Raw genomic sequence first — 26,891 nt, 5'->3', positions numbered from 1 at the left:
GTATTGGAAGGGATGTCCACAGCTAAGATTTTTCTGCCTGAGAGTTAGGGAAAAAAGAAACTCACACACTCTCCTGTTGATTTGCTTTTTTTAATTCTATTCTCATGTTGTTCGCTCTAATTCTCTCTCTCTCTCTCTCTCTCTCTCTCTCTCTCTCTCTCTCTCTCTCTCTCTCTCTCCCACTTATATACCCCAACCAACATTTTCAGGAAATGCAGGAGTCACAAAGGGCTTTAATTTTATTTCTCTGAGGCAAGCGAAAGACAATTCAAACTAACTCACAACTGTTTAAACATTTTGAACTAACATCTGTAATCAGAATTTGTAAAATCCAGAATCTCTTTGGCTCTCAGAGATGCCTGGAGTGTCATAAATCCCCTAGTTCAGGCTTAAGTCAACATTCCATAAATACTTAGCTTCAGCTCCAGTCCACACTACCAGGATACTGTGGCACTATGATGTTTTAAATCTCAAAATGTACTTTTTACCCTGTGTGTGACCTGGGATCATAAAAAGAAACCTGTAGTTCCCTTTTGGGAGGGCTACAGAGCCAAATTACTCTCTCTATTCCTGACTAGTCAGAATTTCCTTCCCAAATGGTGTCACTGAACAAAGTTGCTTCTGTTTCTAGACTTTGGTGTTCTACTCCCTGTTATTTGTGCAGTCCCAAGACCCAACACTTACATACATAAGAAACAGTCAGTCAGCTGAACTTGAGTCTTCATGGTGCATATCCATATCAGCAATAGGATGGCAGGAGTGGGTGCAATAATGTAATCATCTGACAGTCAGCAATAATTGGGCTGTTTTTTTTATTTTTGACTCTATCATAAATGAATCAGCATCTTGTCTATGTGTCTTCAGAATGTTAGATTGGTTTTTTTTCCTGGGGTAGTTTATCTTTAAAAGACCATTATCAAGTCTAATCTAAAGTTATTCTGAAGCTTTGTTTCAACTAATGGTGTCCACCAAAGCCTGTAATAGATTTCTCAGCATTAAGATTCAAGGAATTTGAGACAGCTGGCTCATTGTTTTTCTTAACTTGAGCTGTGATCTGCAGCAGCTCCTTGGGGGGGGGCTGGTAGGAACTTACTATGTATTATTTCCTTGTATTCATTTTATTTCTCAAAATTCTTAATAAGCTAACATTGTTTCAATTAGATAGCACAGTTAGGAAGGAATCATCTTCACAATTCACAGAATAAAATGCCCAGTAGAACAGGTTGTTTTCATAAGAGAAATACAATATGCTACAGGTAGCGGGGTCTCTCCACATCTACTTACACCAAGTCCAATACAAGAGGAAAATTGTAGCAGCAAATATGTAAAGGCAAAGTGGAATCAAAAGATATTACAGAATCTGTGTTCTCATAGTCTTGCATAAAACAAGATTAACATATTAGAAAGTTTTCCTCCAGGTGAAATGACACCTTGGACTTCAATTTCACCTGCTGATCCTCTGACATGGCCAACATCCATTAGATTAGGTGATGGAACACCAGAAGTTTCTACATGGAAACTGTGGTTGCTGGGCGCAGTAGGGAACTGACTCAGCATGAAATGTAGCCTCCAGAAGTCTCTCGGTTCACAGATCAAGAAAAACAGTGATTGATTTTAGCAGTGCCTTTCTCAGGGCAGAAGAACACACCTGAGAGCTTTGCAGAAGCTGCAATAAGGTTGAAGGATGTGAGCAGTGACCTACAGCCTGGTTGGCAGCAGGTCCCACAGAGGAAGAAAGATGGGGCCATTCTCAACAGGAGTGGGGACACCTCGCCACCTCAGCCCAGTCAGCGGGTCAAGAAGCAGATCTGGTATGTTGGAGCTACGTTGGTCAAGCCACTCTCTTTGGGCCTGAGATCAATGTCCTTAGGAACCACGGGACTGGATACAGAGAAGTTCTGGAGGATGGTGGTGAAGAAAAGGAACAATTCGTTGCGGGCAATGCCTTCACCAAGACAAATGCGCTTTCCTGTGGGCACAGAGAATGAGCCATGTGAGTCCCTGGGCAGTATGCAGTCTTCAGACTGTCCCTTCCCTAAACCCAGTCAGCTCTCTCATTGCAGTGGAGAAGAAAGAGTTTGACCCTTAACCTCCAATTCAAGTGAGAATGGAAGGCAGCCTGCCAACAATCCTGTGGACATGCGTTTACCCCCGGGACCCACATGTTGCAAGGAGAGAACAAATTCCCACAGTCTGTCATAAACATATACACACCCTCCATAGTGCACATGTATATGCATGTCAACATATATGTAATAATTCAATCATAAAATGCAAGCCAAATTGTTGGTGGATGTCTCATGGTAATTTCTGACAGATTTCTAGGTTTTGTTTATTATCAGAGTCCTTGGTTTCAGAATTGTATAAACACAATAGAGCAGGAATAAATGCATATGTGTAAACATGTATAATGTAACATCTTTAATGTTCACTCCTTTCTCATGTGTGGAGGTTGATCCCCATCTCATTGGCTGCCCTAAAGGTGAAGGTACTGTTTACAGAGACTCTTAGACCGACAACTGAATGGCATTAAGGGATTTAGATGAGCCAGTCATGGGGGGCACATGCCCGCAGGTGCACTTGGAAGACTACAGCCTGAAGATGATGGAATACATACCAAGAGTTCTCTGTCTGTCCCCTGCCTCTGTCCCCCTCTATCTTTCCTCCCCAGTCCTTTCTCTTTCTCTCTCCCTTTCTCTCTCTCTCTTTTCCTCCCTCTCTCTCTCTCTGTCCTATTTCTCTTTCTCAGTCCCCTTTGTTTCTTCAGCTTGAGATTGATCAACTTCAACTAGTTCCTGAATACAATTTTTTTATATAATTGAGAATGAGCAGGGGCACATGGTAAGGGATCTATGGCACCGAACAAATTCTCAGAGGTATAAGGAGCCCCTGTTTGTTTCCTCAGGCATGGAGCAGCACAGAGAAAGGGAACCTGAAAGCCCAGGCAAAGGCTTCACCACCTGCCCTGTACCTCAGTGATTCTTACTCTGGCTTTCAGGTGGAGGAGGGGTTTCCCAACAATCACTGCATCCTAAAATTCTTGGGAAATCATGCCTGTGTAGGAGTATTTAGGGAAAGCACCCTATCTGCTTAGGCCCCACCTTTTCAGAATTTAGGTGGCATGAGCTTAGAAATTCATGGAGAGGTCTCTGAGATGATTCTCCTAGGCCTGGTTTTGAGACCCAGGTTTTTCCAGAGCTGCTTTTAACATCTTATCTCACTGTCAACACAAAGTCTCCATCCCTGCGCTGGGTATTTGGGACACAATTTATGTCTCTTTGGCTCTAACACATTTTGTCTATCTCTCTCTCTTTACTTTTTTCTTTCTGCCAATGGTAGCCTATCTGAATCTGTGTCTGTACTTAACACTCCTATGTGTCTTTTGAGCTATTCTGTCCACTTGTGTCTTTCTAAACTCCCTAGATAGCATCTCAGTCCCTCCCGTTTTTCTGTCTAAGGACAACTTGTCATGTCTTCCTTCTGTGTCTTCTCTCCTGCTTCTTGTCTCTTTCTAGTTGTGTCTTTCTCCCCCTCCTTCTCGCTCCCCTTCCTCTCTTCCTGACTTACATCTTCACATATGGTTCTTCACCCATCTTCTTTTCTCTCATGTCCATGCTCTGATTCCTATCACACATCTCCTCCTATTGTAGATTCCTTGTGTCTCTGGGTGCCTCTCTTTATTGGAATCTGTCTCAATCTCTATAGCTCTCTATCGTTGAGTTCTCTCACTTTATTTTTAACATTCCTACATTTCTACCCTTGGGACAGTCTTATGGACATTTCAGGACAGGACTGAGCCCAGGGACACTGAAGTCACTTGGCACTCAGAACTAGACATTTCCTAGAGGAGACATGGTTCAGCAGGAGAACAATTGCCTAAAATCTCTCTGTGAGAGGATGAGGACAGACATGTTCAGCAGGAGATCATCTCTAGAATGCACAAGGGGAGGCTGGAGGTGTGGGCTCTTTGGAAGAGAACTTGCTTACCATGGTATCACAGCCTTGGGCTCCATCCCTAGCATGAGGCTGGGGGAGCAACTAAAGACTAAGGAATTGTTTCTAGAACCTCTCTCTCCAAAACATAAGAAACCAGAACACCAAGTTTCTATGCTTACATCCCATAGGGTCTATTCAACTGAATCAACCTAGATAGCATCTTCTTATGTAACAAACTAAATAAACACTACAGGCAATTGAATTACGCACTAGAGAGATTATATTCTTCCAGTGAAGAACAAATCTCAGTCAATCACAGTAGTTGATCAGGCTGCCAACTGCCTCAGCATGGCCAAGTAAGGCAAAAGCAGAGCTGGCACCCATCAAGTTGTGTGTCCATGCCCAGCTCCCTCTGGTCTACAGACACTGTGTGCTGACACTGCTGGGTGCTTTAACTGACTTTTTTTTCTGGTTCAGGAGTTTGTCCATCATGAATGGGTTCTTGGAAAAAAAATAAATGCTAGGAATTTTGATCTCTCTTACAGTTTAACAAGTCAATGAGTATTTAATAGAGACAAGTGTGTCAGGACATGCCTCATCTCCCCAGTACTCACAGATAAATGCCTCCCTAGTCCCAAGACCTTACAAGCTCATGGCAGTTCATAGATGATGTCATTTGTTCTTGTTGTTGTTCCCTAAGAAAAACAATTTGCACTCTCAATGTTAATGCACAGGCCACTCCTGCCCTGAATTCAGGAAGACTGACTGCAGATCTTCACCTCTCCCTCTGTTCCCCAAGACCCAAACCCCAGTCCTCATCCCACCTCTGCAACAGAACCCTTGCTGCAGCCTTCTGTATCCACAATCCCCATCTTCTTGGATTTCCCTGATCTTTCATAGCAGGCACCCCTTACTAACCCAAAGGCCACTCTGACCAGGGAAGCAGATAGGCTGACAGAGAATCCACACCTTTCCGATTCTCCAGTTCCACCCCAACAGACCCCATCTCACCCCCAGCTCTGTAGTAGAATGCCTGGTGTGCTCTATCTTCCCTGACCCCATACATAATAAATCCCAAAGATTTTTGCCTTCAACCTACCTTCACAACAACTTATCCCATTATCCCAGCCTCCAACACCAGCAGGCATTCCCTGGGAACACACCAGCTGGGCAGGACCTGTGGAAACAGGTCCACAGAAAATTTCCCATGAAGGCAACAGACAGACATCATGCTCACCGAAACCCCGGAAACCAAGAAACCAAACATCTGCCTAACAAAGACAAACCCAGATTTCAGCACCCAGACCTGTAATCACCCCCAAACCAGATTCCTGGATGCCAGCATAAAAACACAATCAGTAACAGACAAGACAATGTGTCTCCACTAGAGCTCAGTAATCCTGTCTAAAAAGGTATAAGGATCTTGTAGAACACCAAGTAGATTGTATCAGAAAAGAAAGACCCATTAACACATAAATGCACAAAACAGGGAAAAATTATTAAAAGTTTCAAGACAAAAAGACCAAGCAATTTGTAAAGGCAAACCTATTAGAATTACATCTGACTTCTCAATGGAGACTCTAAAAGCCAAAAGGGTCCAGATAGTTGTATTGCAGATTCAAAAAACCCACAGATATCAGCCTTGACAACAATATCAAGTAAACCTTTCAATCACCATAGACAGAGAAAATTTGATATTTGATGATAAAATCAAATTTAAACAATATTTATCAAAACTTTAGCCCTAAATAAGATGCTAAAAAAACTCCAATATGAAAATATTACCTGGATACAGGAAAGCACAGGGAATAAAATAATTCAAACCAGCAAAATCAAAAGTAGGAAAACACACACTCTGCATCACCACCACTAGTATCAACAACAATAATAGCAACAACGAAATAACAAGAATCAACAATCATAGGTCATTGATTGATATCTCTCAACACCAATGATCTCAAGTTCCAAAATTTAAAAAAAAAACACTAGCAGAATGGATGAAAAAGTGGATCCACCCATCGACTGCATCCAAGAAAATTGTGTTAACATCAAGGACAGACATTACCTCAGGGTAAATGGATTAAAACAAAGTGTTCCAAGGAAATGGACCTGAGAACTGTACTGGTGTGGCCATTTTAATATCTAATGAATTAGATTTAAATCTAATCAGAAGACACAGGGAAGCACATTACACACTCATCAGAGGAAAAATCCACCAAGAGCACATTTAAATTCTAAATGCCCCAAACACAAGAACACCCAAGTTTGCAAAAGAAAACTACTACAGCTTAAATCACATATTGACCCTCACACACTGACAGTGGGAGACATCAGCATTCCATACTCATCAATAGACAGGTCATACAGACAAAAACTAAACAGAGAAATGCTGGAGCTAACTGATGTTATAAAGGACCGCACTTTAGGAGAGGTAAGAACCACTACTCTGAAAAAAAAAGAAAAGAAGTCACACCCAAAATGAGTAGATGGCAAGAAATAATCGAACTCAGGATTGAATTCAATAAAATAGAAGCAAAGAGAGCAATACAAACAATAAAAGAAAAGATGAATTGATACTTAGAAAAAAATCAATAAGGTTGACAAACCTTTATCCAAATTAAAAGGTGGAAAGAGACTGACCAAATTAACAAAATCAGAAGCAAAAGTTGATACACAAGAGACACTGAGGAAATCAGAGAATTTAAAGGACATACTTAAAAAGCTTGTATTCCACTAAATTGAAAAATCTAAAAGAAATGGATAATTTTCTTGATAGACACTACTTACCAAAGTTAAATCAAGATCCAATAAGAAATTTAAACAGACATATAATCCCTAGAGAAAAAGAAGTAGTCATTGAAAGTCTCACAATGCCCACTTCCAACCCAGAAAAAAAGAAAGCCTAGGGACAGATAGTTTCAACACCGAATTCTATCAGAATTTCAAAGAGGAGTTCATGCAAATACTGCTCAAATTATTCCACAAAATAGAAACAGAAGGAACATTGTCCATTTCATTTTATGAGGCCACAGTTACCCTGATACCCAAGCCACAAAGAAAGAGAACCACAGACCAATTTGCCTTATAGAGGCAAAAATACTCTATAAAATACTTGCAAACCAAATCCAAGAACACGTCAAAAAGATCATCCACCATGATCAAATAGGTTTCATTCCAGAGATCCAGGATGGTTCAATATATGAACCATTCATACATATAAACAAACTGAAAGAAAGAAAAACCACAAGGTCATCTCATTAGATGCAGAAAAGACTGACAATAACCAATGCCTCTTCATGATAAAAAGTGCTGGAGAGGAATGGGGATACAAGGGACATACCTACACGTACCAAAGGCAGTTTTTGGTAAACCTACAACCAAAATAAGATTAAATAGAGAGAAACTCAAAGCAATTGCAATAAAATTCAGAACAAGACAATGTTGTCTAAAATCTCCACATCTATTCTATAGAATACTTGAAGTCTTAGCTAAAACAATAAGACAACTGAAAGAGATCTAGGGCAAATACATTGGAAAGGAAGAAGTCAAAGTACCCTTATTTGCAGATGATATGAACACACACACACACACACACACACACTGTGCGTGTGTATGTGTTTGTGTGTGTGTGTGTGTGTGTGTGAGGGAGAGAGAGAGAGAGAGAGAGAGAGAGAGAGAGAGAGAGAGAGAGAGCGCCAAAAATTTCTACTGGGGGATTACTACAGCTGATAAACACTTTCAGCAAAATAGCTAGGTACAAAAGTAACTCACAAAGACCAGTAGCCCTGCTACATACAAATGACAAACAGACTGAGAAAGATCTCAGGGAAACAACACCTTTTACAATAGCTTCATATATTATAAATATCCTGGGGTAACTCTAACCAAAAAAGTGAAAGGCTTGTACAATAAAAACTTCAGGTCTTTGAAGAAAGAAATGGAGAAGACATGAGAAGATGGAAAGATCTCCCAAGCTGATGAATCAATAGGATTAGCATAGAGAAAACAACATCCTTCCAAAAGAAGCCAGAAATACACATTGGGGAAAAAAACGACAGCATCCTCAACAAGTGGTGCTGGTCAAATCGGATGACTGCATGTAGGAGAATGCAAATAGGTCCATACTTACCTAACTAAACACAACTCAACTTCAGATGTATAAAGACCTTAACATAAAACCAGATACAACGAGCACAATAGAGAAAAAGTGGGGAATAGACTTGAAGTCGTTGACACACGTGATGACTTCCTGAACAGAACAACAATAGCACAGACAGTAAGATCAACAACAAAAACTGGGAACTCATGAAACAAAAAAGCTTTTGCAAAATGAAGTTCACTATTTTTGGATAAAAAGTGTCAGCCTACAGAATGGGAAAGATTATTACCAACTCCACATCAAATACAGGACTAATATCCAAACTATGTAATGAACTTAGGAAATTAGACATAAAAAGAGATAATCCAATGTAAAAATGGCATACAGATCTCAACAGAGAATTCTCAATAGAGCAAACTCATATGGCTGAGAAACACTTAAAGAAATGTTCAACATCTTTAGTCACCTGGGAAATGTAAATCATAATGACTTGGAGATTCCATCTTCAAGAATGGATTCCATTCTTCCTTCAATAATTCTTGAAGATGGAATCATCTTCAAGATTCCATTCCACCTTCAGAATGGCTAGGATCAATAACACAGTGACAGCACATGCTGGAGAGGATGTGGAGTAAGGGGAACACTCCTCCATTGATGGTGGGAGTGCAAACTTATACAGCCACTATGGAAATCACTGTGGCAGTTCCTTACACAGTTAGAAATAGATCTACCTCAAGATCCAGCTATACTACTCTTGAGCATATACCCAAAGGACACTTAATCCTACCAAACAGACACTTGTTTAACCATGATCACTGCTGATCAATTAATGGAAGCCAGAATTGAAAAAAACCTACATGTTTCTTAACAAAAGGATGAATAAAACGTGTTACACTTAGACCGTGGAACATTATTCAGTTGTTTAAAAAAATAGCATCATGAAATTTTCAGGCATAGGGATAAAACTAGAAAATATTTTTGAGTGAGGTAGCCCAGACCCCAAAAAGATAAACATGGCATGTCTTCACTTATATGTGGATATTAGTCATTAAATAAATGATAACCAAGGTACAATCCATAGATCCAGAAAAGTTAGAAACAGACAAAAGTACCAGGAGGGGAATATAAATCTTCCTGAGAGGAGAAAATAGAATAGAGTTCATGGGTGGACTAGGGGCATCAGAGGGACAGGAATGGGAGCTTCAGGTGGGGGGAGAGATTGGCTTGAGGGGAAGAGTATGGACAGAGACAGAATTGAGGGGGGTTGAGTGCTGGTGTGGAAACTTAGTACAGCAGAAACTTTCTAAACAACAGGAAGGTGAACCTCATGAAGTCTCCAAATAATGAGGGAGACATAGTCCCACATAGTCAGATCTGGTCACTAAATGAAGCTTCTAATATCAGTATTGGGTTACATTCATTTGAATTTCTGGCCAAAAGGATCCCATGGAAGACTCGAAACAATAATAGGCTGTTTCCAAGAAGTTGGATGACTCCACAAACTGAAAACAAGGCCTCATCGCTGAAGACAATTCCGACACAACTCATTGGACTGGAGACATCTAGCTGGTGCCTATATAGAACCTTCACACCTGTGATCTAGTGTCTTTTGTATAGGAAGGCATTCTACGGGCTACCGAATGAGAAATGTATACACCAACTCAGCCACAAAAACCTTTGATAAAACATGCTATCCTCCATGTGTGATATACTAGGGCTCAACAGTGGCACAATGCACAGTGCATTGTGGGAGTAATTATTCAATGTGTGGTTTGAGTATGAGGCATTGCTTGAGTGACCAGGAATCAGGGAAAGGGTAAAAAAACGCTACTGCTCAAAAAGAAAAATAAAAGTAACCACAAAATAACCCCTGAATGTATTCTGCTACACTCATAGATCAGAGCCTTCCTTATTCAGTCATCATCAGAGAAGCTTCCCCCTGCAGCAGATGGAAACAAATTCACAGAGACACAGCCAGATGTTTCACAGAGAGAGAAACCTTGGAACACAGAGCTCTAAATGGAATGTCTTTGTCATCAGAGCTCAGAGAACCCAGAGGAAAAGGAGGCAGAAAGAGTTTAAAAGTTGGAGGAGATGCAGGGCACCAAGAAAAAGAGGCTTTGAACCAACTGAGCAAAGCTCATATGAACTCAGACTGAGGCAGCAGGCACAGGGGCAGCTCGGGTCCACACTAGGTCTTCTGTGCACATCTTATAGCTTTCAGTTTAGTGTTTCCATGGATTCCTGAGTGTGTGAATGAGTGGGTCTCTGGTTCTAGTGCCTTCCCTTGGTCTCTTCCTTCTGTTGGTTTGCACTGTATAACATTGATGGGTTTTGTCTTATCTTTTATTTAGTTTCATCATGTTTGGTTGTTATTGCTTAGATGCCTGTTCTTTTCTAATGAGAGATGGAAAGAGGGTGGATCCTGAGGGTAGGGAAGGTGTAGAGGGACTGGGAGGAGGAGAGGGAAGGGGAAATTGTAATCAGTTTATATTGTATGAGGAAAGAATCTATTTTTAATAAAAGGGGAAAATATATAAACAGAAGTCTGATATGAAAAGAAAGAATTGATGGATTTGATGCAACTGGAAAACAATGAATGGATTATTTTGCTCATTGCTCTTTCTGAAGTGGAGGAACTGTTTTCTGCTCTTTTGAGGATTTTTCATGAACATTGCTGTATTGAGTTTAAGGAGATTCTGAACGTCCTGACCTGGGAATATCTGTGCTCCCTTCCTCTCTATTAATTAATCTCTTGTTTATTGCTGGGAGCAGCAAGAGGAACCTTGTTGTGCACTTAGCCCATTGTGTTCTCTGTGAACATCTTTTCTTCTCCTCTGTCAGCTATTTAATCACAATAAAGACAAGTGTTTTCACTTGTTTAAAAAGGTTTTCTCTCATAATAAAGTAAAATAAAATGAATTCGTTTAGGTTTAGAGGTTTTTAAATGCCTCTCCAAAATCCTCCTGAGTAGGATGCAACTTTAGGTCAAGGGACAGTGGCCAGAACAAAAGGTTTCCAAACTGGAACAGATTCAGTAAGCATGGAACTAGTCCTGACTGTATCCTGGAGGGTGAGCCTGCCCTCTAGTGTAGGGAAAAGGAAACACAGGTCCGTCTCACCTATAGAAAAGGGCATAAAAGCTTCTGTTTTCTTCAGAGTTCCATTGGCATCCAGGAAGTGGTCAGGATAGAAGGCATCTGGTTGTTCAAAGTACCGTGGGTCATGGAGAGCTGTACTCAGGATGGGGTACACTTCAGTGTTCTAGGAGACATTGTGAGAGGCAATGATATTAGCATACCCTGACTCCCATATGCAGGCATTCAGTCCTTAGAGAATTACAGAATGCCAGGAAACCACAAACAGGCCTAGGGTGGTGATTGGGAGAGTGGAGGATGATCATGGCATAGAGATGTGGAGTCACAGCTGGTCTCACCTTGGGGAGCAGGTACCCTCGGAACAAAGTGTCTTTGGTGACTTTGTGTGGCACTCCAGTGGGGACAATATCTGCAAATCTCTGGATCTCGCGAATGACAGCCTCAGTGTAAGGCATTTTGTTGCGGTCATCCAGGGTTGGTGGGCGGTGTGTACCGATCACCTGATCGATCTCCTTTTGGACTTTCTCTGCACAGAAAAGGGAGACAACAGACAAGGACTGCACCCTTCACGGAGGTAATGCACAGTGACCCTATTTTCTGTTGGTCAATAGCTTAGGAACAGTGCAGAGCCAGGAGACTCTGTTGAGAAAGACACGCTGCACTCTTGAACATGTACACCTGCATGTCTCTCAGGCATTTGTCTCTCCAGCCACGCTTAGAGCTATGTTAGAGACTTTCTCCAAAACTCCAAACTTGGTCATAAAAGAGAGAAAAGGAAAACCCACAGCAAAGGGCTATGTCATCTATCATTCCGAGGGAAGACTGGAGGAAAGATGGTAAGAATTGTAATGTGATGTTATAATTTGTGTTCCTGCCTAACACACACACACACACACCACACACACACAAACATACAGAGATAAAGAGAAACAGACACACAAACTTCTTTGCATGCAATTTATATTTAAAAATCCAGGTTGCTGGAGAAATGTCTCAATGGTTAAGAGCACTGGCTGCTCTTGAAGAGGACCCAGGTTCAATTTTCAGCACCATCATGGCAGCTCACACTGTCTGTGACTCTGGATCCAGTGGATTCAACACCCTCACACAGACATATATGCAGACAAAACAGCAATGTTCATTAGTTAAAAGAAATTAAAAGCACAGGCTAACAATCTGAGGCTATATCCTCAGGAATAAAAGAGAAGTAAATTAATCTATGTATAACAAAATAAAGAATATGAACACATTTTGAATATGATAGCTGATGAAAAGGCTCAGTCAGCAAATGCACTGATTTTCATCCTGACAGCCCGGCTTTGACATCAAAACCCATGTGAATGTGCAGGAGAGATCCAACTGCATAAAGTTGTCCTCCCACCTCCACACAAGAGCAGCAGCAGAAACACTCACAACATCACATCGATTTCAAATTCTTAGAATGTGAGTGTATAAGTCAGCCAAGCAATGGATGAGTCAGTTAATAAAGGAAAGATTGTTGAGTGAGTGAAATGAGCAAAGCAAAACTGGATTCCATATTTCATTTCTTACTCACTGTATTAATCAATTAATGAGTCAATAAGTGGGGCATACACAAATAAATCAATGAACATAACTAGCCAATAATGCAGTTATTTTAGGTTTAGCAAAGGAGTATGTGAATGAATGAATGAGCATATATAGGAATAGATGAGTAGGTGTATTAAACGATAAACAAATCACAGATAAATGAATGTATTATTAAATTGACACCTGGAGGAAAGGATTGACACATGAAAGGGGAATTCAAAGGCCCGTGGAAGGATGAAGGAATGAGCAGATTTGTATATGAATGAACCAGTGAATCAACGACAGCCAGTGCACTCAAGCAGCTGTGATATAGAGTAAAATTTACCTGTTTTCTCAAGTTCTCCCCCTCCCCTTCTCTCCAACTACTCCCCTTCCAGCCTCCTTTCTCCCCCTATCCTCATGCTCCAATTTTGTCAGGTGTATTTGTTCATTTTCCCGTTCCAGATAAATTTATGCATATTTTTCTTAGGGATCACCTTGTTACTTAGCTTCCCTAGGAACAGGGACTATAGGCTTATTATCCTTTGCTTTACAGCTAGTATCCACACGTGAGTGAGTACATACCATGTTCATATTTCTGAATCTGGTTACCTCACTCAGGATGTTTTTTTCATCCATTTGCATGCAAATTTCAAGATGTCACTTTTTTTTTTAAACCACTGAGCAGTACTCCAATGTGTAAATGTGCCAAGTTTTCTTTATCCATTCTTTGATGAGGGGCAAATAAATTGTTTCCAGTTTCTGGTTATTACAAACAATTCTGCTATGAACATAGTTTGAACTAATGTCCTTGTAGTATGATTGGGCATCTTATGGGTATATGTCCAAGAATGGTATTGCTGGATCCTGAGGTAGATTGATTCCCAATTTTCTGAAAAACTGCCATACAGATTTTCAGAGTGGTTGTACAAGTTTGCATTACCACCAGCAATGGATGAGTGTTCCCCTTACCCTACATCTTCTCCAGCATAAGCTATCATTAGTATTTTTGATCTTAGCCATTTTGACTGTTGTAAGATACTATCAAGATGGAGGAAGGTCAGAAATGAGAGCAAGGAAAGAGATATTTTGTTTGAGGGAGCTATTATGGGATTAGCAAGAATCTTGGCACTGGAGAAATTCCCAGGACTACACAAGGATTACCCCAGCTAAGAACCTAAGCAATAGAGGAGAGGGTGCCCAAACTGGACTTGCCCTATAATCAGATTGATGAATATCTTAAATGTCACCATAGAACCTTCATCCATCAACTGATGGAAACAGAGGCAGAGACCTGCAACAGATCACTGGGCTTCCAAAGTCCAGTTGAAGATTGGGAGGGGTGAGAATATGAGCAAAGAGGTCAAGACCATGATGGAAACACCCACTGAAGCTGTTTACATGGGTTAGTGGCAGCTCACCAACTCCAGTCCAACAAGAAAGGAACCAGCATAGGACCAAACTAGTCCCTCTGAATATGGGTGACAATTGTATGGCTGGAGCAGACTGCAGGGTCACTGACAGTGGCACTAGAAGTTAGCCATACTGTTTGTATTGACTTTTAGGGAACCCATTCTCTTTGAACAAATATCTTGCTCAACCTAGATATAGTAGGGAGGGCTTTGAACTGTCTCCAAAGCAATGTGCCTTACCCTCTCTAAAGAATGGATGGAGGGATGGAGAGTAGATAGGTAGAGGGATGGGAGGAGGTGAGGGGGAGGGAACTGGGATTGGTATGCTAAATGAAAAAGATTGTTTTATTTAAAAATTAAATTAAATTAAAAAAACAAAAATTGCAAAGGTATTAATCCAAATAAATGAATGAAATATATTCCCTTTGGTGAAGCAGAGATGAAAGAACCAAGGGTTAATAATGCATGGATAGAGAGAAGATGGGCAGAGGATTACATGAGTGGGTGAGTAGGTGTGCAGATGAATATATGGATGGGTAGATAGTGGATGGGTAAATGAATAGAATGGGTAAAAAGATGAGAGTAGTATGGACAGAAAGAAGAATGAATGGATGGATGTAAAGACAGAAGGAAAGACGGAGGGAAAGAAAGATGAGTAGTGGATGGATGGATGGAAGGATCAACATTTAAGTTCTAGCAGACAACAATGGAAATGGACCAGCTGAGTGTTCATTCACACATCACCCACAGCTCTGCCTTAGGTTAGATGTAGTCCAAAGCCTTCAGAGCTCCAGATGTAAGAGCCCCATGTCTCTCTCATCCACACAAACCTCTGCTGAAAACGGTGAGCTAGAAGCTCCTGCAACTGGCCACCTGTAGCTCACCTGCAACATGGGGGTATTTGAGCAGGAGCAGGAAGCCAAAGCGGAGTGTGGTGCTGCTGGTCTCGGTGCCAGCAAGGAAGAGAGATAGCACGGAGATCATGAGGTTCTGGTGATGGAACTCCGTGTATTGGTTGGACTTCTCCTGGTTCCAGATGGGAGAGAGAAGAGAGGATCAGGGGTGAGTGGAGACTTGTAGGGAGATGCACACACGTCCTGGGAACTGTCCTTCTGTCTCACTATCTGGGGCCACATGGTATTTCTCAGTTCGACAAGATCACTTGGTCTCTGCTCTGCTTTCTCTTTCTACTGTGCTCTCTGGTAGTTTAACATGGTTTATCTCCCAGGCTCTTTCTTCCTCTGAGGTCTTTCCTGCTTTTTTGTCTCTTGCCTGTGTTTCTTCCTCAGCCTTCTTTTCCCTATCACATTTTCTCCTCCTTTTATTTTCATCGTTTTCCAGACACTTCTGCATCTCCTCCACTCCATTTCCTGTCTCTCCTTCCCATTCTCTGCCCCCCTTTTCCTCCACTCACATCCTCAGCCTTCACTCTCAGCCATCCCCTCTCATTCACTCAGGACTTACCTTCTCCATGCGTATAAGGTAGGTATCGATGAAGTCTCTTGGATTGTTGGGGTCCAAGGTTGCCTGGTGCTTCTCCACGCTGTGGCCAATGTAGTTGAGGATTTCCTGCAGGTTTTTGTAGATTTGTCTGTGGGTTCCAGGAAAGAACTTCAGGAAGCCAGAAAAGAGCTCAAATACCTGCAAGAAAGAAGGGCTGAGGAGGTCACCTGGAACTAGCAGGTCTCAGGAAGTGGGCAGTGTTTCTAGGTACACAGATGTCACAAAAGAACACACCCCCCAAACACACCCCCCAAACACACACACACACACACACACACACACACACACACACACACCTCATACATGCACGCCATACATACACATGCCTTGCACTGTATCTTCAAATCAGTCTCTAACTTTCTTTTTACATTCTCTTACCTCCCCTTTTCTCTTCTCTGTTCTCTCTCCCAATACCCCTTGCTGTTTTGTTTTAACTTGTTTTAAATTGTGGGGTATTGTGTTTTGAACACGTTAAAGCCAGGCAGGCTTTCAATTCAACATGTAGCCAAGGATTGTCCCAAATTTGATGCCCCAACCTCTACCACAATAATGCTAATATTTTATGTATTGTACACCACCAAGTCCTGGAGATGAACTCAGGGGCTCATGCATATATTATGATGTCCTCTGTCCCCTAAGATACAACTGCATCCCACACATCATCATTTTCTCATGTCGGGATGACTCACTCAGTATTTCTGCATTCAGATCTCTCCACCCTGATTAACATCCCTGTCTCCCTCTGTTTCTTCCTCCATCCGTCCAGGAGACCAAATTTCCTTGCTTCTCAATGTTGTCTCTGCCTTTCTCCCATTCCTAAGACTCTGCCTTCTTCACCTACAGAGCAGCCTCTTCTTTCCTCTTCCTTGGATGCTCCTCTCTTCCCACCTACTAACCTGGCTGGACAATGAGCTGATGAGCGAGAAGGTCTTATAGATCACATCCAGCAGATGCAGGAACTGAAGGTCTTTGTAGTCAAAGCGCTCTCCAAAGACAATGGAGCAGATGATGTTGGCTGTGATGCACTGGAAGAGGTAAGTGGGATCCAGGGGGGCTCCTGGAGGGTGAGGATACAGGACAGGAGACAGGGATATAGAACTAGGGAAATATTTGGCTTCAGCTCCATCTCTGTAAAGCTGTCCCTACCACTCACTAGTCAATGAACAGTTACAGTTGCTACCACATTTGCACAAATAATGCACGTAAGAGTCTGGACACTTCTCTCAGAGATGCACACACCCTTTTATTTAGATTCCCTCAGTACTGTACAAAATATGGGATGCTATTTACATACACAGAAGGGGAGACACTTTCACAAAGCAACTCAGCTAATCATGACTGGAATTAGGATGCTAGGAACAAGGCGTAGAGTGAGTGCAGTCAGATTGCACCTGCTCCTCCTCCAAGGACAACATCCTGACTCTGAACTGATAGCTAACTTCCACTGGCAGAAATGGTGCACAGAAAGGTTCAGGGAAGGCTGTGTGAATTTACAAATCCTGCACACTTCATGCCCATCTACAAGTCTTCCTCCATTACTTCTCTAACTTACTCTATTTTTTCTCTGACCTCCTACATCCCTTCTCTGACCTCCTACATCCCTTCTTTGACTTTCTCCATCTCTTCCCTGGCTTCCTCCATCCTTCCTCTCACTTCTGAGCTCTGTGGTGTTCCAGAAGCCATGAGCCCCTACTGCCTGCTGCCTATGTGTGCCAGGTTCAGTCTTGGACGCTGGTTGTTGGAGCTCTGTTGTCAATCCAAAATTGTTGGGACACTGTTGTGCCTCACCCAGGACAGGCTTGTCTGTGGTCTCTGATTCTCTGTGGATCATTCCCTGGTGCTCAACAACTTCACTATCAGCCTTGGAGCTCACTTCTCTTCTTCTGGGATCCTCCATCACTGACTTCTTTCTCCCATCATTTTCTCAGCCTCTGCAACTTTCTTCCCTCCTGCCTCCTCACTGAACCATCAGATCTCCTAAGAAAGGCCGATAAGAGATGGCAAATACCCAGTGTAAAGAAATGGAGGTGCAAACAATGGTCATGTACCAACATGAACTCGATATAAGGAACCTTAAAGTGCCCAGAGGTCCTCTGAGTTCTACCAGAGTCAAACTCCAATGAGCCTCTGTGCTCACTGCTGCTCACCAGCACACTCACATGGAAGAAAACACAGTTCCCTGCTTAGACCATGTCTGCAGGCCCTCCTGCTCACTTCCCTTTCATTGAGCTAACACCTGTGTTAGTCTTTGATAAGACCGTGGGAAGAGTGGGTAGCAACGACACCTTTTTTAAGAAAAAGTGACATTGAACTCCATGTGCAGTAGAAGAGGATCTTGGAAATCTCATCCTCCTGCCTCTACCTCTGGAGTGCTGGGATTACAAACATGCAGGACCATGCCCACTGTATATGGTGCTGCAAGCTCTCCACAACTCAGCCACAGCCACATCAAAGGCGGGACCTCATAATGTAGACAGGCCTGGCCTTGAGTTCATGGTCATCTTTCCTCATCTTCTGCATTCTGAGAGGATGTGTGTCCACCAGTCCTACCCAATTGACAAAGAATATTAATTCAGATTGATTTTCTGAAGAGAAGTGATCACCATGGGCAATACCTGCTTTTGAGTTATTTTGGAAACAAAATACCTCATGTTTCTTTCCTGTCATTGTGATTCTGTCTTTCCACCTCTGTCTGTATCTCATCCCCAAACTCACTCTGTCTCTGTGCATCTCTCCCTCTGTGTGTGTGTATGTGTGTGTGTGTGTGTGTGTGTGTGTGTGTGTGTGTATTTCTCTGCCCTTGTCTTTCTCTTTCTGTGGTTCTGCACTCAGGTTCCTGTGTCACCACCTTCCCTTCTGCCCATTCTCCAGGACTCACCCTGGGATTTCCGCAGCTCCTCTACCAGACATCGGGCTTCCTCCTGAATTCGCTCCTCCACACTTCGCTTGCCCATCCCAAAATCTTTCATGGTGGCCAGAGAGAAACGCCGAAGGGTCTTCCAGCGTTCCCCATTAGAAAAGATCACACCTAAGAATGGAAGGGAAGCATTAATGGGTTACAACAGAAGTTCAAAGACTCGGAGTCCTTCCCCACAGCTCGGGTTCCAACTCTCACCCACATCTTTCCAGACCACATCATCCACTTCACCCTGTCCTGTATCTCACCATATCCTTGTACAATTGGGTCAAACACAGCTATTGTCCCTCTGCCAGAGAAAGCCTCAGCTTTGTCCACCAGAGCTTCCCTTATGGCCTCTGTCCCACACAGCATGACCACGGACCTTGGTCCCAGGTGCACTGTGAACACGTCTCCATATTTTTCTCGAAGCTGCCAAGCATAAGGGTACAAGGGTTGTGGTTAGTCGGTGCAGACATTGTTCTTACACTCTGAAAACACCTAGACACAGACTGGTAAATAGGTACCCCTCTGCTGGTCACCCTTTCTCTCCTGAGGACCTAAGAGGTGAAAGGTAATTCATCAGACAGGCAGGGTCTGCACTGATTGGTTGAATTTCCTAATCAGTACACCATTACTGTAGAGCAGGGAGACAGGGTAACACTTGTTTATAATACTGGCACAAGAGAAGTAGAGACCAGAGAATCAGTAGCCATCCTTGTTTACACATCCAATTTGAAATCAGTCTCAGTTACATATGACCCTATCTCAAAAATAATAGATACAGATATGGATGCAGATGTGCTTTATTTTCATGCCTATACCCTTCAGTCTGGCCAGTTGAACCATGCTTCCTGTGGTCCAGCTCCAGCCTGTCCAATGCCTTCTGACAACATTCAGAAAGAACAGCCCTGATCCACCTACTGGGTTACATGGGAAGGAAAGTGATAGTTCCCTAGTAGTGGTCCTGAATGTGAGTCATAACTGCAGTATGAACAGTTGAGAAAATGCCTGGCAATACAACCATCAGAGCATCTACAGGAAATTGGTCCTGGGAACATAACAACCTTCCAGTGCTCAGAGCCCTTGAGGACTTTGGTGCAGGGTTTGCAAATATCCCTTCCTCTTTTGTAACCTTTATTCTCTCTAAATTGCACTGCAGCTAATAGAAATGAAAGGCAATGAAAATGGTCAGTGCCCAGTGTTGTTTAGGGGACAATGCTAAGAAAAAACTCTGCACATCTTAACTCAAAGCTTAATAGGTGGGGCAGAAGAGGTGGCTCAGTGGCTAAGAACACTGCTGTTGTTGCAGAGCCCTGAGTTTTGTCCACCTCCCATGTCAGATAGCTAAATACTGCCTGCAATGCCAGCTTTGTGGGATTTGATGACCTCTTTGGTTTCTTCAGATATCAGATATGTATAAGGACCATTCACAAACACACTCACAAAACATGAATATGAAGATGATGATAAAGAAGATGGATAGATTGATAGACAGATAATACATGGATATACAAATTTTAGGTAAATACATAGATAGATTGGCAAATAAGTTGCTGATGCACAGATAGATGATACAGATCATTTGTTAACATTATAATTGGGGCTCATCAGATAAGAGTACTTGCTGTACAGTTGTGATGACCAGGGTTTGGATCTCATCATGAATATAACAAGCTGAGGCATTCATACATGCCTATGACTTCTGAGTAAAGAGTTAGAATGTGAAGATGGAAGGATTCCTTGGTCTTGCAGACTTCCAGATCCAGTTTCAGGGAGGGAGCCTTGTAACATGAGTTCCAGCTTGTTGGGGTTTCTGTCCCGCCTTGTACCCTACAGCCAGCAAGTTCCAAAGAAAATCACACATAGTCTACATTAGGTTATAAACTGATTGGCCCATTAGGTCAGGCTACTTATTAGCTCTTATAACTTATGTTACCCCATTATCCTTATCTATGTTAGCCATATGGCTTGGTACCTTTTTCAGTTGTCAGCTCACATGTTGTTGCTTCAGTGGTCTGCACAGGAGTGGTGGAGGGAGCTTCTTCCTCCCTAGCCTTCTCCTATTCTCATTGCCCCGCCTCTACTTCCTGTCTGGTTGACCCGCCTATACTTCCTGCCTGGCCAATCAGCATTTTATTAAAATACATGATTGACAGAATACAGACAATTCTCCTGCACCAGAGCCTGACTGAAGGAAATGGACAGATTGATAGAGGAGGACTCCTGGTACCCTTCTCTGGCCTCTGCCTCCATAAACAGGTTTGTGCAACCAAGTAGAAATATACTCACACAGACAGACAGACACACATGGTCATAAATAAGAGTGGTTTAAAAGATTTTTATTAAGGTTACTTTAAAATGCTGTGCATTTCCCTCAGCAAGTCCTGTCCTGGTTCCCTATTTCTGTTCTTACATCCATAAGAACAGTTTAACCACAACCCAAATCATAGAATTCACTGAAACATTCCTTACTTAATATCCTGAACCTTCCCTATGCTCTTCACTGTACCCTTGCTGCTGAAAATAAGATCAAGATCTCTACCATGATTGCACCTCTGTACCTGAACTGATTCCATCTGTCATGGTGCCACATCAAATTCTGCTTATGGGTGCTAGGACCTGAAGGGGAACAGGGTCAGAGAGCAACATGGAGCTGGTGTCAAAGAGGAACAGGGGAGAAATGGGGAAGCAGAGGACTGATTTATTTTTAAGATGAGGCTGAAAAAATGCTCACCCAATATAATAGCATTATAATATAGAGTGCTGGTGGCCGTGTCAGCGGACAGGTGGCAATTGAAGCTCACAGTATCAGCTCAGCCGGAAGAAACTCTCATGAGTCAAGTTGGACAGGCAAGACCCAGAGACCACAGACCCAGGGGCATCTTTTGTTTCTCTGTGCCTTTTCCTGTTTGCTGCTTGTCTTTCTCTGGTATGTGGCATTGTGTGAATGACTGTGGGGAGACTCCCACTGCCTGTGATGTTCTGTGTTTATAACATGAAAACATTCCATTCTACTGGGCAATTCCTATCTGTGGGTTGTCAAGAAGATGATTCCTCCCAAACCTGCACTGTCTGATATAACAGTGATAACTTATACACAGTTTTGAGGAAGAAAAGTAAATATAAGGAACTGTGACAGGGCTAGGGACTATGTATGGCAGCATTCCTGCTGGGCTACACCTGGTCCAGCCCCAGAGTGTTAGCACCTAGCTTTATTCATCTTTTGTTAGCAATTAACCTTTTGTTTCTCTTGCTGTCCTCTGTCTGAGAGTTTCCCATGGGTACAAAGCCTATGCAAAACTTGGTTAGAAGGAAACCCAGAAAACTGTGGTTCCTCCTCAATCATGTATTTGCTTGGCAACATCCCTTTGGAGGCCCAGTCAGGATGTTTTGAGGATATGGACATGTACTTCCTAGGTGAAAATTGAAGAACATTAAAAGGAGCCCTGGTCAAAGGGAAAACAGTTGTTCCTGATGCTTGAGTCCTAAAGGGTTAGTCCTGAATGTTGAATATTGATGGATTAGTTTTGAAGGTTCTCTAGAGAGGCTGACCCACTCTGCATCCAAGAAAGGTTAAATTCATTCTTAAGGTGCCTCTGAGTCCTCATTTCATAGACCCATGTGAACCTACACACCCTTAGCTGTGACACCCACAACACCTATGAGTTTCACTTATGTAGCTGTATAGATCATAGCTCAAGCTAATGATTAAGAGAAACAATTGAGTCCCAGGAGCCAGGCTGGCTCAAATTCCTTTCATGTTGATGCTAAAAGACACACTCACAAGTTTCTTTGTGCATCATTAGCCAAAACAAACCTTTAAAACAATTTCAGGTTAAATCATATGTTCTGGTAATAGACTTAAGATAGAAAGCACCAGAAAACAATATAATGTTCACAAGGACACAGAACTGAGTTGCAGATTCACTAGGTTAGGTTCAAAACCACAAGGCAGCCCAACTGTTGCTAGCTGACACACTTTCCTGGCTGGGGTTGGTTGGTGATCAAAGGTGATGTTTAGCTCCTTTTACTCATTCCTGCCCTCACTGTCCTGATATAAGAAACTATTGATGGGTGCATATGTTAATCTAACAAGTTACTTAGATATAAATGTAAGTGAGATACCGGGATGACTTTGTTTTCAATCACGTAAAGGCCATGAAAAACATGGTTTTACCTGTATTCCTTATAATTATTCAATTGAAACATGGAGTGTAACCACATTGTGATTTTTATACTGCCTGAGAAAACTTTGTTGGGTTATATAAGCCATAGAAAAATGTATACAGTAGAAAGAAGACAAGAAGAATAAAAAATAAAGAAGGAAACCATCAAGAGAGTGGAATGTGAGTGTCTTTCTCCCTAGCTCCCTTGGGTAGATAAATCGTAGGTCATGCCAGTGTCATTGTTTCATTTGGAACCCTGTGCTTTGGGAGAATGGTCTCCCAGGCAGCAATAATAGAGTTTATTATTAAAGAAAAATTAAAATGTTATTTTGACACTGTATTATACTGGCGATTTCTAATCCTATTAGTAGCTTTGATGGTCCAGCTCCTCTTTCTGTCTATACTACTGGCCAAAAGAATGTTGTCATTATGACTCAGTCTTTGTAACAGACACACTGATTAAAGCCCACACAACCATCTTACATCAACACAGATGCCTAGAAGAGTTCTCAGCTTTTATTGAGCCAGCATAGAATTTTTCAAGAAACATTCCAGAGGGCTTGCCAGCTGCACATGGCTTTGGGCCTTATGGAGATGCCCTTAGCAGCTGTGTCATCAGACACCAGGCCCATTCTGATATATTTGATATATATATATATATATATATATATATATCCTGATATATGCCTGATATACTTGAGAGAGCCAAGCTGGTTGTGTCTGGGGTTCACCACAGGACATCACTACCACTTGACATCCAGAAGCATCTGTCTGGACCAGCTGCTCTTTCTTCTTTCCTATGTGCTATGTGCTATGACTTCATGGATGCTCTGCTGTTGATTTAGTCCCCAATATGGTTGTGTTGAGAAGTATCAGAGCCTTTGGGACCTGGAACCTAGTGAGATGCACTAGGTCTTTGAGGCAGATCCATATAATAGGTTAATGCTGGTCTCACAGAGAGAACTGGATTCTCAGAGAATGGATTATTATAAAACAAGGCCACTGTACATGATTAGCCTCTTCTGTATGTGACAGGCTTTCCTGCATTGTGACACACAAGAAGGGTTCTCACTAGAGGCTGGAAGAATGGACTGCTTGATCTTAGACTGCCACACTGCACAAGTTTGAGTAGGATAAGCCTTTAATTTATGAAGAATTTAACCTTTCTAATTTTTTATAGAAACAAAGAAGAGATAAAGACATGAGAGATTTCTCTCTTGCCTGCTTAGTTGAATCACTTCGGTTCTTATCACTTTTGACTCACACAAAGCCGGTTCATTCCCCCGACCTAAAGATTCAATGCCTGCCTTTTCTCTGTCACACCATGCCCTTATCCTCCTGGCTCTATTCTTTCCCTAGCACAAGCTGCTGCTCAGAAATGGCTTCTTTTCTATACCTTCCAGAAAAACTTTGTGATTTGTTCAAGTCCTGCCTCTTATGTAAGTCTGTTTGAACCCTCAGCCAATCTTAAAATTCTTATTGATGTGGGATTCCCCTCTGTATGCTTTGAATACCATTGGTTAATAAAAAAATGTCTGAAGCCGGTGGTAAAATAGCACAAATCTAGGTAGGGAAAACTAAAACTGAATGCTGGGAGGAAGAATGCAGAGTTAGGGATAATCCATAGAGCCTCTGGAGACAGATACTGGGAACTTTAGCCAGTAAGCCAAGCCACGTGGCAATACACAGATTACTAGAAATGGGTTAAACTAAGATGAAAGAGTTAGCAAATAAGAAGTTATACCTAATGGGCTAAGCAGTAATTTAATTAATACAGTTTCTGCGTGATTATTTTGGTTCTGAGCAGCCAGGAACCAACAAGCAGCTTCTTCCTACATCTTATTGTTTTACTCATACACAATATCACCCAAATGAGCAGATAACTTGCATAGTTAAATTTTATGAGTTTATTCTACATCTACAATCAGAGTCTTATCTCTTGACAGTTAAGAAGTCAGCTCAGCTCCCAGACTGCCATGTCCATTGGATCATGGATTTGAACAGTTCTTTAAGGAGTTCTGTAGAGGGTAGGAATTCCATTCCCAGAGCACAGTGCCAACCCCTGGGAACCTTGTTCACAGGTCATGATGACTATCTCTACAGGGAAAAGATGCAGCACGTCATGCTATCGTGACAAGTTGTCACCAGAACTCCCTGTGACTCTCTGGGCAGTTAAGTATGCTGAGGGAAATGCCACTTTCTTCAGTGATGTAGCTGTTCATAAGTTGCTCAACTTGCAGTCAATTGCCCCCACATCCATACTCACTGAGGCAACCATAGTTACCTCCAAGTAGGAAGGGCCTTCAGACACAGAGATGAGGAGAGGAAAATGAGAAATGAACGAATTAGACTTTTAAGGAATAAAAATTAATCCCAGAACTCAGATGGCAGAGGTAGGTGGATCTTGATGAGTTTGAGTCTCTCTACAGAGTGAGTTCCAGTACAGTTGGGACTGTTTCACAGAGAAACCTTGTCTCAAAAAAAAAAAATAAACAGCAAGAAAGAAAAGGAAAATAACGACAAGGCAAACCAACCAACCAATCAACCAACCAAACAAACAAAAAGAATAAAAAATAAATATGATGTTAACTTGATCTTTCCAACATATGGGAAGCACATTTTTAAAACACTTGTGGCCAGGTGTACCACACATCTTTCAATCCAGTCCGCGAGATGTTAACTCAGAAGGATCATTAGCCTGATAAAAGAGGATGATCTTCTTTCAAAAAAATAAAATAAAAATCAAATGAATACACCATTGGTCCAGGTGGGTGTTATATTAAAAACCAAGGGGTAGCAGGAGTTGGGATTGCTGTCATGAAATCAGATCTCTAAATGGGAACTGGAGCCAAAGATGCTACATGATTATTAATAAACAAGTGGAAATTGAATATAAAATCTTGCTTGTGAAGACTGGTAAAGATGATGCCAGGGTTAGCTCCTTGGATGATCTTTGTGTTTAAAACTGTTAAGCACTCCCTACCTACCCCCCACCTCCTGACCTACCTCTCCTCCCCTTTGTTCCTGAACACAGCAGGCTAATTCCTTGTGTTGGAAGATGGAAACCTTATCTGTGGATGCCTGTGACATTTTTCTTTCTCTTTTGAAGCAAAGAAACATCAGATAGGAAAACTGTAAGCCCTTGGTGCACGCCATGACACCCCATCACCTTTCACACTCCAAGCACAGTGTCTCACACTATCCAACAACAAGGACACACCTGTCAACCTGAGCACCATCTACCACCAACCAGCACTTCACCTTTCACTCAGCAACCTTCCCACCTGAACCTACTGCCTGGAAGGAGTTCCTTCTTCACCCCAAATGAGTGATCTTCATGAGCAAACATGGGGCTAATCCCATATGGCACAGGCTGTGGGCATGTCTTACCTGAATAAAGGAGTAGAGAAGGCCTCTTCTGTCCATCTGAAGGAGGTTTCCCAAGAGGGGTAGGGGACGGGGTCCTGGTGGAAGGTGGCCATGAGCCTTTGAGTGGCCCCTGACCATGAGTAGTAAGAAACCCACAAGGAGAGAGAGGAGGAGCACGACACTGGGCTCCATGGTCCTGGTCTGAGCACTGTCCACTTCACTGCACACTCCAGTAGGACTTTTATGCTGAACCTGGATCTCCACCCAGTTGAGCAACTTCAGTTGTTCCCACCTCCTGTGGCATCATTGTCCAGGAGTATTAGTGCCATACTTCCTGCTTGGGCAGTCATTGAACCTGCTCACTCCCTATATTCTTACCTCCACCCTAACCCTAGGGCAGATACACAGGACAAAGGCCATAGGGAGTAATACTTCTCGATTTCTGAGGTTGAGTATACGTATGTCAGCTCAGTTCTGTCTGTTTATTTTCTCGGACACGAACCTGCACATATTTACTGTGTGCTTTACATATAAAAAGTCATTTCTAATATGAAAATGCAGTTCTATGTTTCTATGTTAGAGTCTAGATTGCTTTCTAACCTACTCTTGCATATCTGGGACTGTATTTGCATGTATAAAATCTTAAATAGTGGAGACCTATCTGTATGTTCTTAGATTCATATGTGAATGTATTCACATTTAAGTAAGCTCTCCCAATTCAACATGGCAGAGGTATGTTCACCGCCACTGCAAGCCATTCTTATCACCCCAGCTCCAGAGACATAGCAGGTCTATTCACCATTAAGCAGTGTGTAACAAGCTGCTCACAGACCCCTTTTAAAGTGCTCAACTTCCCAATAG

At 42.2% G+C, this 26,891-nt stretch overlaps 1 protein-coding gene across 4 annotated transcripts; it reads right to left on the bottom strand.

Moving 5' to 3' along the window:
- Positions 1 to 221: 221 nt before the first annotated feature.
- LOC125396665 (cytochrome P450 2B1-like) lies at positions 222 to 26,276 on the bottom strand. Of its 4 annotated transcripts, XR_015738388.1 has the most exons (12): positions 26,052 to 26,276; positions 20,185 to 20,325; positions 18,762 to 18,924; positions 18,475 to 18,624; positions 16,493 to 16,653; positions 15,558 to 15,734; positions 14,978 to 15,119; positions 11,472 to 11,659; positions 11,158 to 11,299; positions 5,036 to 5,113; positions 4,551 to 4,631; positions 1,845 to 1,969 (listed from the first exon to the last, which is right to left on the bottom strand). XR_015738388.1 is itself a non-coding variant. In XM_087908218.1 (10 exons), exons 1-10 carry the CDS (start codon positions 26,220 to 26,222, stop codon positions 1,788 to 1,790), a joined length of 1,617 nt encoding a protein of 538 aa, XP_087764344.1. In that variant the 5' UTR covers positions 26,223 to 26,274; the 3' UTR covers positions 222 to 1,787. The 4 variants fall into 4 exon arrangements, 2 of the variants coding, with proteins under 2 accessions (XP_087764344.1, XP_048284611.3); XR_015738389.1 differs by lacking the exon at positions 5,036 to 5,113 and having other exon boundaries at positions 26,052 to 26,275; XM_087908218.1 differs by lacking the exons at positions 4,551 to 4,631; positions 5,036 to 5,113 and having other exon boundaries at positions 222 to 1,969; positions 26,052 to 26,274.
- Between the last annotated feature and the right edge of the window lie 615 nt (positions 26,277 to 26,891).

This window comes from Myodes glareolus, chromosome 1 (genome assembly GCF_982192425.1).
Source record: "Myodes glareolus chromosome 1, mMyoGla1.1, whole genome shotgun sequence".
Taxonomy (NCBI): Eukaryota; Metazoa; Chordata; class Mammalia; order Rodentia; family Cricetidae; genus Myodes; species Myodes glareolus.
This window is presented reverse-complemented; position numbering and strand designations above follow the sequence as displayed.